At 41.7% G+C, this 15,553-nt stretch overlaps 1 protein-coding gene across 1 annotated transcript in view; it reads left to right on the forward strand.

The window, feature by feature from the left end:
* plxna2 (plexin A2) overlaps nucleotides 1-15,553 on the forward strand; it is a 207,933-nt gene that overhangs the window by 155,208 nt on the left and 37,172 nt on the right. The window contains exons 16-20 of the mRNA XM_034875731.1: nucleotides 321-488; nucleotides 3,324-3,417; nucleotides 11,606-11,845; nucleotides 13,406-13,549; nucleotides 14,567-14,801. Coding sequence (XP_034731622.1) covers nucleotides 321-488; nucleotides 3,324-3,417; nucleotides 11,606-11,845; nucleotides 13,406-13,549; nucleotides 14,567-14,801 — 881 coding nt within the window. The remainder of the gene's footprint in view (nucleotides 1-320; nucleotides 489-3,323; nucleotides 3,418-11,605; nucleotides 11,846-13,405; nucleotides 13,550-14,566; nucleotides 14,802-15,553) is intronic.

Consider the following 15,553-nt stretch of genomic DNA (forward strand, 5'->3'; position numbering starts at 1 on the left):
CCCCCCCATGCAGTTATTTGAGCTCTTAGTTATTTTTGGTTAACTTGTTTATTTCCATGTTCTAACTAATTATAATACAGAGTTAATTACAGAACAGGACTGGAAGTACAAAACACATAATATATTCTGTCCTTGTAGGAGTTTTTTTTTGCTCTGCTAAATAGAAGCTCAATGTTCACATAAATACCGGAAATGAATAAATCATGCATAAATTGTACCTTCAGTTTGATTTTTGAAATCTTTTGAAATTCTGCACTTTTCACACAGACGCCCAGTGCTTTACACAGATGTAAATAATTCGTGTTATGCTTCACTTGTAGACGGACCATGACGGAGATAGTGTGCTACTCTGCCCCTTCCCTGTCCGGGGTCGGCCAAGTGCAGATCAGTGTGAGCGTGGACCGCGCTCAAATCAGGGAGAGCCTCACCTTTGACTACATAGAAGACCCCACTGTCCAGCGCATTGAACCAGACTGGAGCATTGCAAGGTAAAGTCACAACACCTGCTCTTATGTACCATATACACTCCACTAGCCAAGGCATTGCCAGAGCTCCACAGTGCTGTGGAGTAAGGTCTGGTCTACACCACACGTACATTCTAAGATAGATGCATTTTTTAAACCAATCACAGTCGTATTGGGCGGACCTAAGCTCTGGACGCAGCGATGGTGCCTCTGCTAAACAGTCTTGGGGAAAAAAAATTGGTGGAAAATTTGCACCCCTTAAAGAAAACTGTAGTTAAATGAAGTTCACACAATACAGTAACGTGAGCCCTTAAAATGAGCTGGTACATGGTTTTAAACATGATTTGCCGCTACCAAAGTATCACTGTGTGTACTTCGTCCACAGCAATCCAACCAATTGATCCCAAAACGTCCCAGTTAGAGTGACAAATTCTTTGTAAATCTTTACAATCATATCCCAAAGGAACCAAGCAGGCCTGCCTTGTCGTGCGACCCAAATTGACTTCTTAGCTCGCCATTTTTGTAGCTAGCTCGAACGTTTTGTTTTTTTCCCCAAAAGCGTGCAGAGTTTGAGAAAGACAACACAGAGAGCAGAAGGCAAGGGAGATGTTAAGCAATTATGCTCGAAATACACTTTTGTTGATCCAGACTTACACTTCATTGCTGTATGTGAGATTTTATCCACATTCTCACCAACAAACACTGACTGAGCTTCTGTCACCTAAAATAGGGATTCCCTCCCCCCGTCCAGAGCTTTAGAGATAGCCAGTCCAGGCCAGTGGCAATAAGCAGACACAAGTCAATATTGCACTTTCAATTACTGTGCAGCTCTCTTCCAATTAGTCTGGATCTGATAGAACTGCCACAGCTCAGTGATTGGAGAGGATAGTTACTGTTGAGACTGAGATTCTCCTATCGAACTCAATGTTGATCCATCTGTTGAACGTCTTTGGCAGATAGATACACAAACACACCATACACTACTAATTAAAAGGAAGAGAGGGATGAAGACGGAACCGCGGCTTAGTAGAACAATGTGCTATCTGAGGTGTGAGCCTACAGCAGATGGCTCGGGTTTAGAGACAGAGTGTGATGGCACAGAGGGAGAAGAGATGAAGGGAGGCAGAGAAGGAAGGATATTGGTCATCTTTCTTTGCTTTAAAAAAAAAAAATAGAACTATTGATAGATGGATAGATAGTAGGGCTGCACAACATGTTGTTTTTTTACCGCCATCAGGGTATCAACTGGGGCAATAAACACATCGTAAAAGGCTGCAACACTTAGAGATCTTTAATATTAGATCATAAAACTGCACTTTTAAATGTCATTACATCTTTTTAGTGGTGCCGTTTCAGTTCAATGTTCAAAAAAGAGGGCCGGAGATGATTTCCTTTCATTTGTTTTGAATTCAACAAGCAATGTGTTGTGTTTTAGAAGAAGCAGAAAGGCTGAAAACATCAATAGATAGATAGATAGATAGTAGGTCTGCACGATTCAGGGGGAAATATGAATCATGATTTAGCTTAGAATTGATATCACGATTCTCTGCCATGATTTTTTTCTCACGAAGTGTGATGTTTATTGCACATATGAACCATGACAAAACAAAACAAGATGGCAGTACCAAACATAGATTCGATGTGTTGGCACCTATAGAACATTGCTCATCACCTCAAGCCTGTAGACATATTGTAGAGGCTCCAGTGACAAGAAGGGAGAGCTTTGCAGCGCTTGGGAGCACTTTGAAAACCTATTTCATACAATATGTGTTTAAAACTCCCAGAAGAAAGTAGTAGCATTAGTGAGGCAGTCAGCTCGTGAAATTAAATGAGAATCAAAGTCATAAAAAAAGTTTTAAAAAAGGTATTTAAAAATTAAATCGTGTACTTGATTTTTTTTAACTATTAATCATGCAGACCAGATAGCTAGTTAGCTAGCTAGATAGATAGATAGATATATGGTTGGATAGATAGATAGATGGTTAGATAGATAGATAGATAGATAGATAGATAGCATTCCGTGTGTGAGAAACTTAATATATAATTTAATGAGCTTAGACCGAACAATGTCCATTTGCAGTAACTCACTATCCCTACCCGGTCTCACGCCGGTTTGTGAAATGGTCACGTTATTTAGATTGATTGATTTGTGTACATGTCACATTAATGTCGTTGATTTCATGTACAGGTCACGATTTTCAAACATAACCATACAGTATGGGACCATTTCACAAACTGCTATGCCAGTCTGGTCTGCACTGTCCACAGTGTTGGATTGAACCCACAGCCTGTTACCACGGAGACCTCTGACATTTACTATTGCCACAGCTCTTGCCTGATATTGTCTTTATTCTGCACGCCACAAAATCAACCAACCAACAACCCAAACAGCTGGCGGGAGAGCTGCACATCCAGCAGTGCTGCTTTTTTAGCAACAAAGCCCGGGACCACCACTGGATCCTCACATGCTTCAGCTGCTTTGGTATTTCAAACACAAATCTGCACCAATTGATTGGAGCCGGCAAAGTCAGTTAAAAAGCATCTATAATTACCCCCCCCGCTCCAAAGGCATTTATCTCCTAAAAGACACGGGAGGATGAAACACGGTTTGATGTGCTTATTTTACGACTGATGGTGAATATTCTGAAGAGGTAGATCAGGGTAAGAAAGTTTAGTTGGCTTGGCTTTCTTTTTGTTGTTGTTTTCTCACTCACTTTATTTGTTTTCCTGTTTCTAAAATCTTTTTTTTCCTCTTGAATTGAAAGAAAAAAGACGAGGCAGAGAAAGGAGACGGCAATCGACTAACATGGTGGGACCTGTGGAATAAATAGTGTCTACTTGTGTTTTTGTTTTCCTCAGTGGCCACACCCCCCTGATGGTGACGGGGACCAATCTGGACGTGGTTCAGGAGCCCAGGATCCGAGTCAAATACGCCGGCCGAGAGTCCGTCAATGTAAGAACCACTATAATCTTAACCATGGGGCGAGTACAGAATGTACTCACTGAATACAACAAACACTATTTACACATCATGCTGGAAAATGTACGCTAACACGGTTCTGCTTGACTCAAATACTGCTATACAAGCAAGCTATGGGATGTTTAGCTTGGGTGCAAAGAAAAGAGGAATATCTCTCCTAAGAGCCCCTGCAGCTTTCTACGCTTCCCTAACTTCCTCTTGAACCCAGTCGTCTCAAGCGCTCCAACAAGCGTCTGAATAATGCAGCTGGCACTGGAAGTGGTCTGCATGCAGTATTTAAACTGTCTAAACCTCCGCTCCACGTTCCAGCCCCCACCTGCTAAGCCCTGGTGTGTTTTACTCTCACACAAGTCCTCCTGAAATTTTTTTTCAAAAGAGCAAAAAAAGGTCCAAGGCACTCTTCTTGCAAACAAATTGAAAAGCCTTAATGTAAATGACTATTTCATATCGACGTTTTCGTACATTAATGTAGAGAACTGGGCACAAACAGCCATCTTCAGATTTTTGTACTCGTTTTTTTTGCAGGTAATGGCGCTGGATGAAGGATGGGTAGAGTTTGAGGAAAAAGGGTGTGGGTGGGTCACTGGGGGGAATGTTGGAGGTGTGATTAGGGGCAAGGAGACTCCTAATGGGTTTCAATGGAAGATTAACTGCGGTCAGAAGTCTTTGGTCAGCATAAAGAGCCTGTGTATAATCAACGTCTTGGCTGTGGGAAATCGTTATAAATTGCATTGGAGCCGCTGTCCTGGGGCTCCTTATTTAATTCAAAGGATGGGAGCTCCTTTCTGTGGTCTGGGGAAAGGTGGAGAGGGCAGACGAATGGACCAAAGGGGAGTGGGAAGGATAGAGTGTGAGAGGTGGGCAGGGGGAGGAGAATATGTAAAAGAAAAGTGCTCTGTTGGCACATACTGTAACCACCCTTACACATTACACTCTTGTGTATAGCTGCCTAAATCTCATGCCTCATTCAGGACAGGTTAGTACGTGCATGCGCATGCAAAAAACTCCAATGCCATGTCAGAATTCCACACAGATTGGTCTCCACACGTACTTCCTCCGCCTCTGTAATTCCAACCTCCCATCCCTGACATTAGTATTCTAAAATTAGCCTTAAATGTCTGACTTGCTTAGTGAATAATCCTTCACCACATATCATAATTCTGCCGTAGGCCTTGTGTGCTGCTTCTTGTAAGAACACAGTTTCCCTCAAAGACCTTTGTGAGTTATGAAACAGAAGTAATTACTAGAGATGTTCTGAAAACTGATACTCCAATACTGCCTAAAATGCTGGTATCTGGAGTTTACACACCGATCCGATACCACGTATTGTAGCACCGAAGAAAATCTACTTTTAAAGTGGTTTATTTATGTTCTTTTCCCATCAGGACTCACTGTGAAACTGGATATTAAAAGAAAGTTGTGTGGCGTGTTGTTCATGGTTTCATGTTTAAACATCATATGGTATGACACACTGGTATCTGGGGGGTGGGGGGGTGGGGGGGGGTGGGGGGGTGATGGCGCAGTGGATATAACACGTGCCTTTGCTGTGGGAGATCTGGGTTCAATTCCCACTGTGATAAGTGTCCCTGACAGAGGTGGGTAGTAACAAGTTTATTTACTACGTTACATTTACTTTTGTTGTTGAAAAAATGATACTTCTAGTAGATTTGTGAAGAAGAAACTGCACCTCTTTGGTATTCTACGCGTCATTGTGTACGCCTCATTTTAATGTTTATATTTTGACAGAGAGGAAGAGAGACTTCCCCGAAGGCCCGACCACGTGACTGTGTTCCACCAGTACAACTTAGTTTTGCAGTCACGTGACCGTACTCAATCTCAGTCGCAGGGCAGGTTAGCTTTACAGTCCTAGTATAACAAAAAATGTCAGAATCAACCGTCGGCAAGGCAACAGAGACGAGGAGGACCCCCCCCCCCCCCCCCCCCCCCCCCCCTTGTTGTAAGTCGCTTTGGATAAAAAAGGGTCATCTAATTGACATGTACTGTATGTATCTGATCTATACTCGGTATCAGCCCATACGAAAGTTCAAGTATTGGAATAATTATCCAGAAGCAAATAACGGTATCGGCCCATCTGTTGTAATTACAAGCAGAAGATGGATCCATGCCGTTTTATGTTTGGAGAAGAGTAAAATGACTTGGTGAGCGAGAGACTTTAGGAGACCTGGAAAAATGGGATTCGACTCGTGTGTGGGTGCCGTGCTGTCTGATTTGTCAGTTCCCGAGGCTTTGAAAAAAAGAGTTGTTCATCTCCACCCTGCCTCGGCTCCCCACCTAGCGCCTCTCAAAAGAAGCCTGTGTCCCAGTGTTGATTGGCCCTCCAGCCACGGAGAATGAATTTCTATTAAATGCGGAGGTTACAATTACCCATCCTTCATCCCATCCCCACCCGAACCCCCCGCCCCCATCCCCGTCTGCCGTTTTCCCCTTTTGTCACTGGAGGAAGGCAAACACCCGAGCAGCCTATAGCAATAAGAGCTGCTGTCTGTCAGCCAGCCTTCAAATGATCACCTTTCTCCCTGTAAATTGCCTCTCTGCTCTCCCTCCATCGTGTCACCTGCAAAGATTCACAAAGAAACCGGGAAAGGGAAGAGAAAAAAGAAGACAATTTTCTTTGTGAAATGCTCTGTGTCTGCCACAGATTCACAATTGAAACATTTATCATAATCTTGATTAAAGCTAAAAGGGTTATTTCCCCCGCTCCAGAACATTTTCCTGTCCCAGAAAGATTACATCTATCATATTTGTAACACTTGAGGTGCATTTGCAGCTGCTGCTGATCATAGAAAGTGTTCAGCGTGGATGTGCGAGGCTTCTATCACGTCAATCAGGGTGATTGTCTAATACCCTGACCACTTAAGGCGCCAACCATTGCTATAGGCAATGGTAATGGACACTTAAAACTTGCAATTTACATGTTCACAGGGATTTTGTATTTTACACAGCATGCATGTGTTTAACAATGACATCTTAAGAGTATCTGCATCACGAGTGGACTCATTGACTCATCACGGCATCTTGACTGGGCTACCACCACACTTCCCTCTTTGACATCTGTGTTGTGTGGCTTCGTTGTGGACATTAAGAGAAGAAAAGCCACTTGTTAATGCAACAAGCAGCGCTTTCAGAGGATGTTTGAAATGAGTCACACCCTCATCGAAAGGCATCCAGCAAATGATTTCTTTTACTTCCAGCGTGGCACACATCGCTGAGGAAAATGAAACCACTGGCTTTGGCTTTGCGCCGGCTTAACTTAAAAACCAAACAACATGTATGGACGGATCTATGGCCAAGTAAGAATTTAAAGGGTTGGTAATGTTGAAAAGCTAGCACGATTTGTAATTAGCATCACTTCAGGGCTCTCCCCCCCCCCCCCCCCCCCCCCCCCCCCCCATCGCTGCTTCAGAGTAGAACAGGGAATGGGCCGCAATTTGACTACATGTCTTATTTACCTGTAAGCAGACAGCTAATATTATCATACTATTATTTTTGTAATACTATTGTATTATCGCGCTCCAACATGCATTGAGCTCAGCTACACATTTTTTTCTCCTCCTTTTTCAGAGTCCAGAAGATATTTATTGTTGTTGGAGTGTAAAGACCATTTCAATCAACATATATAAAAAGAGTATTTTGGAAATAGTTACCAACTGCCTTTTAATGCCGGTATAAGTGGTTAGTTATCTGGAACAGCAGGAAGGCAGGGGAATAGAAAGTGTAGGAGTAATAACTACAAGAACAATGAAATAGCCAGTGACTAGCTAGCCTCCAGATGACATTTGGCTCTGTGACCCCTCACATTTCTCCTACATGCATCTTCACAGCCAGATCATCTTATCCATTATCCCGTATTCCTCTCTCTCTCCCTCTGTCTCTCTGATTCCTACCCGGCCAGAGACCTATGGATGGTTGAGTGGGCTGTAGCAGCACAGTAGATCATGGTAATGTATTCAGCCGGAGGGGTTGGAGTTTTTTACTGCCTTAAAACACCCGGGCTCCATCCAACACTAGAGAGAAGAAGACAGATGAGGCCAAGATTCCAATTACTTTCTCTATCGGTTGACCTCAGTTCACTTTATCAATGCTGAACAATGTGTAGCTTCCTTCTTCACATGGCCTAAAGGAATGGATTTTTTATTGGATACTCTGAATTGGGTACTATACAGGGTTTTGTTTTTATTGAGAAAGAGAGCAAAATGGCATGTTGTTTGGAATCAAAGCAGTGTAATAGCATACATTGTAGCATCCTGCTGAGAACTAAATGAAGGGGTGAAAACTAATCATGTGAGTGTTTGGAAATAAGCTCTATAAACCCTTTTGTAGAGGATGCAGAATGTGCTATACAAAATATCTAAAATCTACTTATTGAAGGCCAGAAGTCATGAAAAGGTGTCATGATGTTCGGAAATATAGCCATTTAGCGCCCTAACCACAGAGGAACCGCAAACGCCTTATTTTCTTTATCAAATCTCACAGTGACCCATTTACCCATCAGTATTTTGCCCAATCATCGTTTTGTATTTACACACGTCACACTCACTGCCTGAAAGACATCCTAAATGGCAGTTTCTACCCTGACAGGATTTGGCAAAGGAAAGGATTTACTTAAGTAAAGATAGCGAGAAAGTGAGGACAGTGTTGGAAGAAGAAAAAAACCTCACAGTATCCATCTCCGACGGAGCAGATGGTACTGTAGTCACAGCTGTAAGTTGACTTGCAAATGCCTCGCTGTTCCATCGTGACAGTCACGAGGATGCTGTTGGAGCATGTGGGCCTGTCTACGTAACATATCATCATGCCAACAGTGAGAAAGAAGCCCATGTCAAACTTAACATTAACCCTTTAATACCTTTTAATTCCTGTATACTGATACTGAAGATACTGCATTAGTGGGTAAAGAAGTACACACAATCTATTCCTAAATGCCGTTGTGGCAGTGTTAAACCAGTGATCTTCAACAGGGGGTCCGCAAACCCTATGGGGTCCTTAGAGTCACTATTTATTAGTTTTTTTTTCCCAAAAAATAAATGACGCTGGAAACCACAGTTTACATTAACATGAACCCAACGTATTATTAGCAAAGATAAATTGGCCTATTTGTAAAAAAACAACATCAACAGTGATGGTAAGCCTGCTGGGCTATGCAAGCTAGCCATCCACAGATACAGTTAACCCTTGTGTTGTCTATCCAACTATGAACTTGTTGTTTTTCCGGGTCAAAATTGAAATTTTTGTCTCTTTTTACCAACATTTCTGAAGCTTTTTTCGATATATTTTAAAATTTTCAATGGTCCCATGGCATGAACAGGTTTTTTAACAATAACATGAGTTTCCCCAGCCTGTCTATGGTCCCCTAGGGGCTAGAAAGGGTGGAACCAGAGTCCTGGGTATCCTGCTCTGCCTTTGAGAAAACAAAAGCTCAGATGAGCCGATCTGGAATCTTGCCCCTTATGAGGTCATAAAGACCTTTAACCATTTTTGTCACTTTTTTTCAACACTTTTTTAAATTAATGGTAAATAAACATAATTTATATGACATTATACCTAATATTTGAGTTTTAAAAAAACAGAAATTATGAATTATCTTGACTAATAGTTAAGATCAGAGATGTTGACTGGATCACAGACTGGTATTTGACAAAGATTAGTCAGCATAGCGTTTTAAAAAAAACTTAAGAAATGGGTCAAATTTGACCCAAGGACGACACAAGGGTTAAGCTTAAGGACTCACTATGCCTCCCACATGTACTGTATGTCTGACATTAAAACATGATGATATATGATTATGTAAATAATTACTATTTTAATAGCTTAGTATATAGTTTGGGAATCATAAAAAGGTAAAGGCTTTAGGCCTTCCTACACTTTATTGAAGGCCCACTTTACTATTAAGCAACTCAGTTTTAATCCACATACTGTATGTAGTAGGGGGTCCCTGCTCATCTCTCGTTCAAGTTAAGGGTCCTTGGCCTAAAAATGTTAAAGACCTCTGTTGTAAGCACCTATCACTTAGCTACTACACTAAGCACTTAGCTATCAATATGTGTTGCTCTTATATATTAGATGTTTAGCTGTTCTGATTCTTTAATTAGTTACTTCTGTTTTACAGAGAAAGAGCATTTCTAAACTCTAAACTTTGTGAAAGTGTGTCAGGAGTCCTATCTGGTTATGCTATCTATTTTCCAAAAGGGATTATCTTAACACTCTTGTCATGCACTGCTATTGTAGCGTAAAGTGGGGAATTCTAAAGAAAAAATGTCCCATACCAGGGGAAGCTACAGCGGAGCATCCAGGCCTCATAGTGCAGCTACAGACTGAGACGTGTTGCCGTGACAGCAGTAATGTTGGACACATGTTTAGGATTTATGATTTTCTCTGATTTCATATGACTGCAAACTGACTGTCTTTGGATTTGTTGAGCAAAACAAGACATTGGAAAATGTCACATTTGGCTTTAGGGAATTTTAACAGACATGTTCAGTGTTTCCTGCATTTGAAAAGACAAACAATTAGTGGACTTATTGAGAAAACAATAATGATGGTAATAATCAACATAAAAATCCAACATGACATCATGACTTGGCGTAAATATACAGGCCAACTTTCTAAAGCCGAGTGGCGTGTTATCTGTACGCATTTTGAGCTATCCGCGTGTATGTCTACGCTGTATACGACGGGCGTGTTATCGCAAGAAGAAAGTGACGGTTGAGTTTGTGCTCACTACTCTAATGTTGCTGCTATTTTATTGATGGGTAGCTTATGAATTTCCCTAAGGGATCAATACCCATTAAAATAATTTTTTTATTATTTGATTATATTTTGTTTTAGTAATATAAATATGCAAAGTAACTAAAGCTGTCAACTAAATGTAGAGGAGTAAAAAGTAAAACAAAAATCTTCTGAACTTTAGTGCAGTATAATGTTTTTTGTATTAGTAATGAGCAATGATGTCTCCTTTGTCATGTTACAATCTGCTGCTGGTTTTGTGTGTGTGTGTGTGTGTGTGTGTGTGTGTACCAGAGTGACAGAAAAATTGTAAAAAAAGAACTCAAGTCAAACTCAATATTATACTTACATGCAGTACTTAAGTAAATGGATTTATATACTTTCCACCATTGTAAACAAGTAATATGCAGTATGTATATACTATAAATATACACCAAAGTTCTTGAGTCAGAAATCATTTTCACCTTTAGATTCAACGCTCCGCACTGTGAATACACACAAACGCGCTGAAGTCTAGATCCAAGTGCAAAGTCACAAAGTAAGAAAAGAGACCAGTCCCTCTCTCCCTCTCTCCACCTCTACACTTCCACTCACCTTGCACCATGCTGGCTACACACAATGAGTTTGCATTGATCCTCCTGGCTTGCACCCGAGCAGCAGAGAACAGGTAGGAGGCGTGGTAGTCGCTAGCATTCACCAGCTTTGATGATATTTACCTCTAATTAAGTTTCTTCCCCAGAGAGAGGGAGCTGGGAGCTAGCGAAAGGAGATAAAATCCTTTCTGAGCAGAGTTCTGTGCAGCAATCAATCCTCTCCCCCCCCCTTCCCTCCAGAGCTGAGCCGCGGAGGATGGATGGAAGACAGGTCTCTCATCTGGGAAAACTGGAGAGAAGTAATAAAAGAGCCATAGCTCAAATTCTACTGGAGGAGACAGAGGTGCAGTGCCTCCTTCCTTTGTGCTTGTTGTCCTCCAGTGTTTTTCAGTGAGGCAGGAGCAGCCATTTATTTTTCGATTTTACAGAGGCTTCTTCTACGATGAAGGTGCATTTAATGACAGACAATAAATCCTTTTCTCTGAAATGAATGAGGGTTTTTATATACCAATTATTAGGATGGGGATCTCCATTTTGTGTGTGTGTGTGTTGATACCAATGTTTTTCAGTTAAGATTACGTTTTAGTTTAAAATAAACAAAAGGCTTTAAAACGGATGCGTTTGAAACTTTGTGTTTTACTTTGGATCCAGAGGAAAAGGAAACCAAACATATTTTTTCCTGGATGACTAAATCAAATTTCTTGTTTTATTTCAGGGGGCTCGGACGAATATCTTAGCGTGATGCGTAGACTGTTTGAGTGCAACATTTCTCCAATAACATCTAAAAAGTGGATTTTTCTCCTGTCTTTATTCATTCTCCCTAGGTGTGCAAAGTAATAAACACCACCTGTATGAGTTGCTTCGCCCCCTCCTTGATGGCAGAGTACAATCCAGGTTTGGACACAGTAAAGCACGCCGATGAGTTTGGGTTCATCTTTAACAACGTCCAGGCGCTGCTGGTCTACAACAACACCAACCTCCTCTACTACCCAAACCCTTACTTTGAGCCCCTCAGCGCCAACGGTGTGCTGGAGCAAAAACCTGGCTCACCCATCATCCTCAAGGTACAGGAAGCACAGATTACTGTGCATTTAAATCTACAGTACATGGGCACCTGGGTATCTCACCTGGTAGAGCGTGCCCATATACTGTATAGAGGCGGCGGGTTCAACTCCGACCTACGGCCCTATGCTTCATGTCTTTCCCCCCTCTCTCTGTCCTTTTATGTCTTCAGCTGAAGTAAACAAATAAAGCCCTAAAATGCTACAAAACATAATCCATATAAAATATAGAGCTACAGAAAATGTCTTGGTTTAACCTCTACACTGTATGTAATTTATTTATTTGATTAGGACAATGCAAATTAATCAACATTTCTGTAAATGCGCCAGTATTAGCCAATTGGCTGTTTTTCAACTGTAGTCCTAGTTACCCAGCATGCATGTCTTTATGGTGGAAAGAAACCGGAGCACCCGAAACACAGGGAGAAAACAGGGAGAACACAGGGAGAACACAGGGAGAATATGCAAACTCCACAGAGAAAGGCCCGGAACGACCTGGATTCAAACCTTCTTGCTGAGGCAGAAGTGCTAACCACTTAGCCACGTACTGCAGATTATGGACTTCGGTCAGTCGAGCCTGGAGTTTGCACTTCAGCCTTCACCATCTTGGTATTTTAAATATACTTGAACAATATGGCGGACCTCCGGTCAGCATGTACGGCAGTACACAAAGCTGTTTAAAAATCGGCAGACTTTTCTTAAGTTATCACTAACCAGCTAGCACTAGCTAGCTAGCTAGCTATGTTGACAGAACACGGGGAAAAAACGTTTCTAGGCGACCAAATATGTTCCAATCAACTTTGCCGAAGTAAAAACACACAGTTTAAGGGTGAAAGTCTACAAAGAAAACATGGACAACACCAAAAAACAAGTTCAGTTCTATTTTAATGAACACAGTGCCATGGTTAGCACTGCTAACCCTCTGTCCTGATTGACAGGTCGGCATGTAGCCACGCTCCTGAAGCATATTTTATTGTCTATTTAAAAATAAATAGGACCATAATTTACAAAAAATGAACATCATGCTACAACTTGAAACTAGTGTTTGAGGCCATTATTAACAAGGGTCACCCATAGTTTACAGAATCACACTTTGGTGCCAGTGGGCTTCCGCATTGGCTTCACTTTTCACACTTGGAAGTTGCGGCTTGGTTCAACCCCCACATCAGACTTATCACAGTCTTCTAACTTTCTCTGGATATCAACATCAGCTGTGCAAATATATGCTATTAGATTATGTATCTCATTATATTGGTTGGTAAGTCTTGCAACTGACAGACGTAGAATTCTTTGAGGAATATATTTCATTTTTTTTCTCCTGATTGCCAGCTGTCCCCACTTACCGCCTCTGTGAAATATATCACCCTGTTTGATCTCAGTATGGAGTCACATTTGGCCGCAGCTGTGCCCCAAACCCAGGGATGTAATTTACAGTGTGTTTAGAGGACATATTGGCTTTTGTGTGTTTTTAAAATTGCCTTCATCTTGAATGAGCCTTGTGTTTGTGTGTCTGAGTTTTCCCCCTAATTTTGCACCCCTGTGTCTATCTCTGCGTGCCCACAGGGCAGGAACCTGGTTCCCCCAGCATCAGGAGGGGTGAAGCTTAACTACACTGTGCTGATTGGTGAGACTCCCTGCTCTGTCACTGTGTCTGAGAACCAGCTGCTGTGCGAGCCTCCCAACCTCACCGGACAATACAAAGTGATGGTCAGTATGGAAGATGTGTTTGTTAGTGTCTACCTTTCAAAGTTTTTCCTTCCACTCTATTTGCGTCCATATCCTGTAATTGTCATTTCCTCTTCATAATAGCTGGCCTCTAAACTCCATTATTCATGCTCTCATCATTGCTCATTCAGCTGAAGGAAATAGGGTCAAAGTGAGACCAGCATGAGTGGGCTTTAGCTGTCAAAAGGTTCTGCCAGAATCCACTGCAATTATTTTTTGTTGCCTGTTTGAGTATTGAGTGCAAGCCCCAGACTATTTCCCTCTCAACATCAGCGTGGAGGTGGCAGCATGTGTTTGCACTCGGTATCAGTTTCAGCAGGCAGTATTTAACTATGTTTTGGCAGGATTTGGCTCATGTTTTGCTGGGTCAGTTAATCATGATATATAAAGATCTCAAGACCAGATTTGTTTGAAACATGACCCGTCATCCCTCTGTATTTTAACTCATAACCCTTGTGTTGTCTTCCTGTCGACCCGTGCAACCCTTTTTTTTTTTAGAGGTCAAAATTTAACTTTTAATTTTAAAAACTACTTTAAATGCGTTGGTTGTCTTTTTTCCTTTTTTTGCAACGTCTTTGTCACTTTTTTGGATGTTCTTGTCAATATTATTTTGCGTTCTTTCATTAATCTTTTTAATGCAAAAAGATTTAACAGAATCAGAATCAGAAATACTTTGACCCCCAAAGGGAAACTCTGTGTTGCAGTTGCACAAATAGTATAAATACCAGAGTAGAAATATAAATAAAGAAATATAGTATAGGAGTGTAAAATAAGAAAACCCCCAAATTCAATGACAGGAGTGAGCTGGTCATTTATTTCACTTGTGAAGAGTGTTGTATGGAACCATCCACTTTCTTTTCTTTTTTGATTTTGAATTTGGTTGATTGGAACCCAAATTTCTTCGATAGAAACCTTTTGAAAGTGGGTCAGATTTGGGATCTTCTAAACTACTCTGATTAAATATGAATTGCGGTGATGTGTGTCTGTGTTTCTCCGCAGGTTCAGGTAGGTGGTCTCCACGTCTCTCCTGGTGCGGTCCACATCATGTCTGACAGCCTGCTGACCCTTCCGGCCATCGTCAGCATCGCCGCCGGCGGGGGCCTCCTCCTCATCATCGTCATCCTCGTCCTCATCGCATACAAGCGAAAGTCACGCGAAAATGACCTCACTCTGAAGCGCTTGCAGATGCAAATGGACAACCTGGAGTCACGAGTTGCTCTAGAGTGCAAAGAAGGTTGGTATTAGATCAGTATAGTTGGCAGACAGACCAAGTGTAGCGCTGTGTAGCAGCCCACTTCTATTCCCCTACCCCACCCTTCGGGTCACTATGGGTCTAATGCGAGACTCTAGTCTAGCATTGCCAGACCTAACTCCACAGCGCTGTGGAATAAGGTCTGGCTACACCACACATGCATTGTGGGAAAGGAGAAAAAAACGCTTTGGGTTGTTTCTTGTTTAATTTCTTTAAACCAATCACAGTTGTCTCGGGTGGCGCTACGCTCCGGACGCAGTGGCTCTGCTAAATAGTCTCGGGAAGTTGTTTTGGTGGAACATTTGCACCCCTCATGTAGTTGAATGGGGCTGGTGAATGCATTTCACTCATGTAGACTGTAATTAGATAACAGGCATGATTTCTGGATACAGCATATAAATAAATAACTTGTGTTACCGTGATAAATGCATAAAAATGTCACAAAATGGGGTCAGTAAGTCATTCTGGTTGTATATCATATATGATTAGTCAGTTAGGCCTATATGCGTCCCTTCTCGATGTGTAGTGAGTCCTTGCAATTCTTACTGCTTTCTAGTTTGCATGCTGGATACAGACTCACTCACAAACTGATACATGAATACAGAGTTTCTCATTAGAGAAACCCCAACCGCCTCCCAGTGAGAGGCACATTATGCTTATTACATCTTACTCACGTCTTAACCGGAGGGGTGATTTCACATTTATCTAATGCATCTAGTGCCTGTCTTCATACC

The sequence above is a fragment of the Etheostoma cragini genome, chromosome 7 (assembly GCF_013103735.1).
Source record: "Etheostoma cragini isolate CJK2018 chromosome 7, CSU_Ecrag_1.0, whole genome shotgun sequence".
Lineage (NCBI taxonomy): Eukaryota > Metazoa > Chordata > Actinopteri > Perciformes > Percidae > Etheostoma > Etheostoma cragini.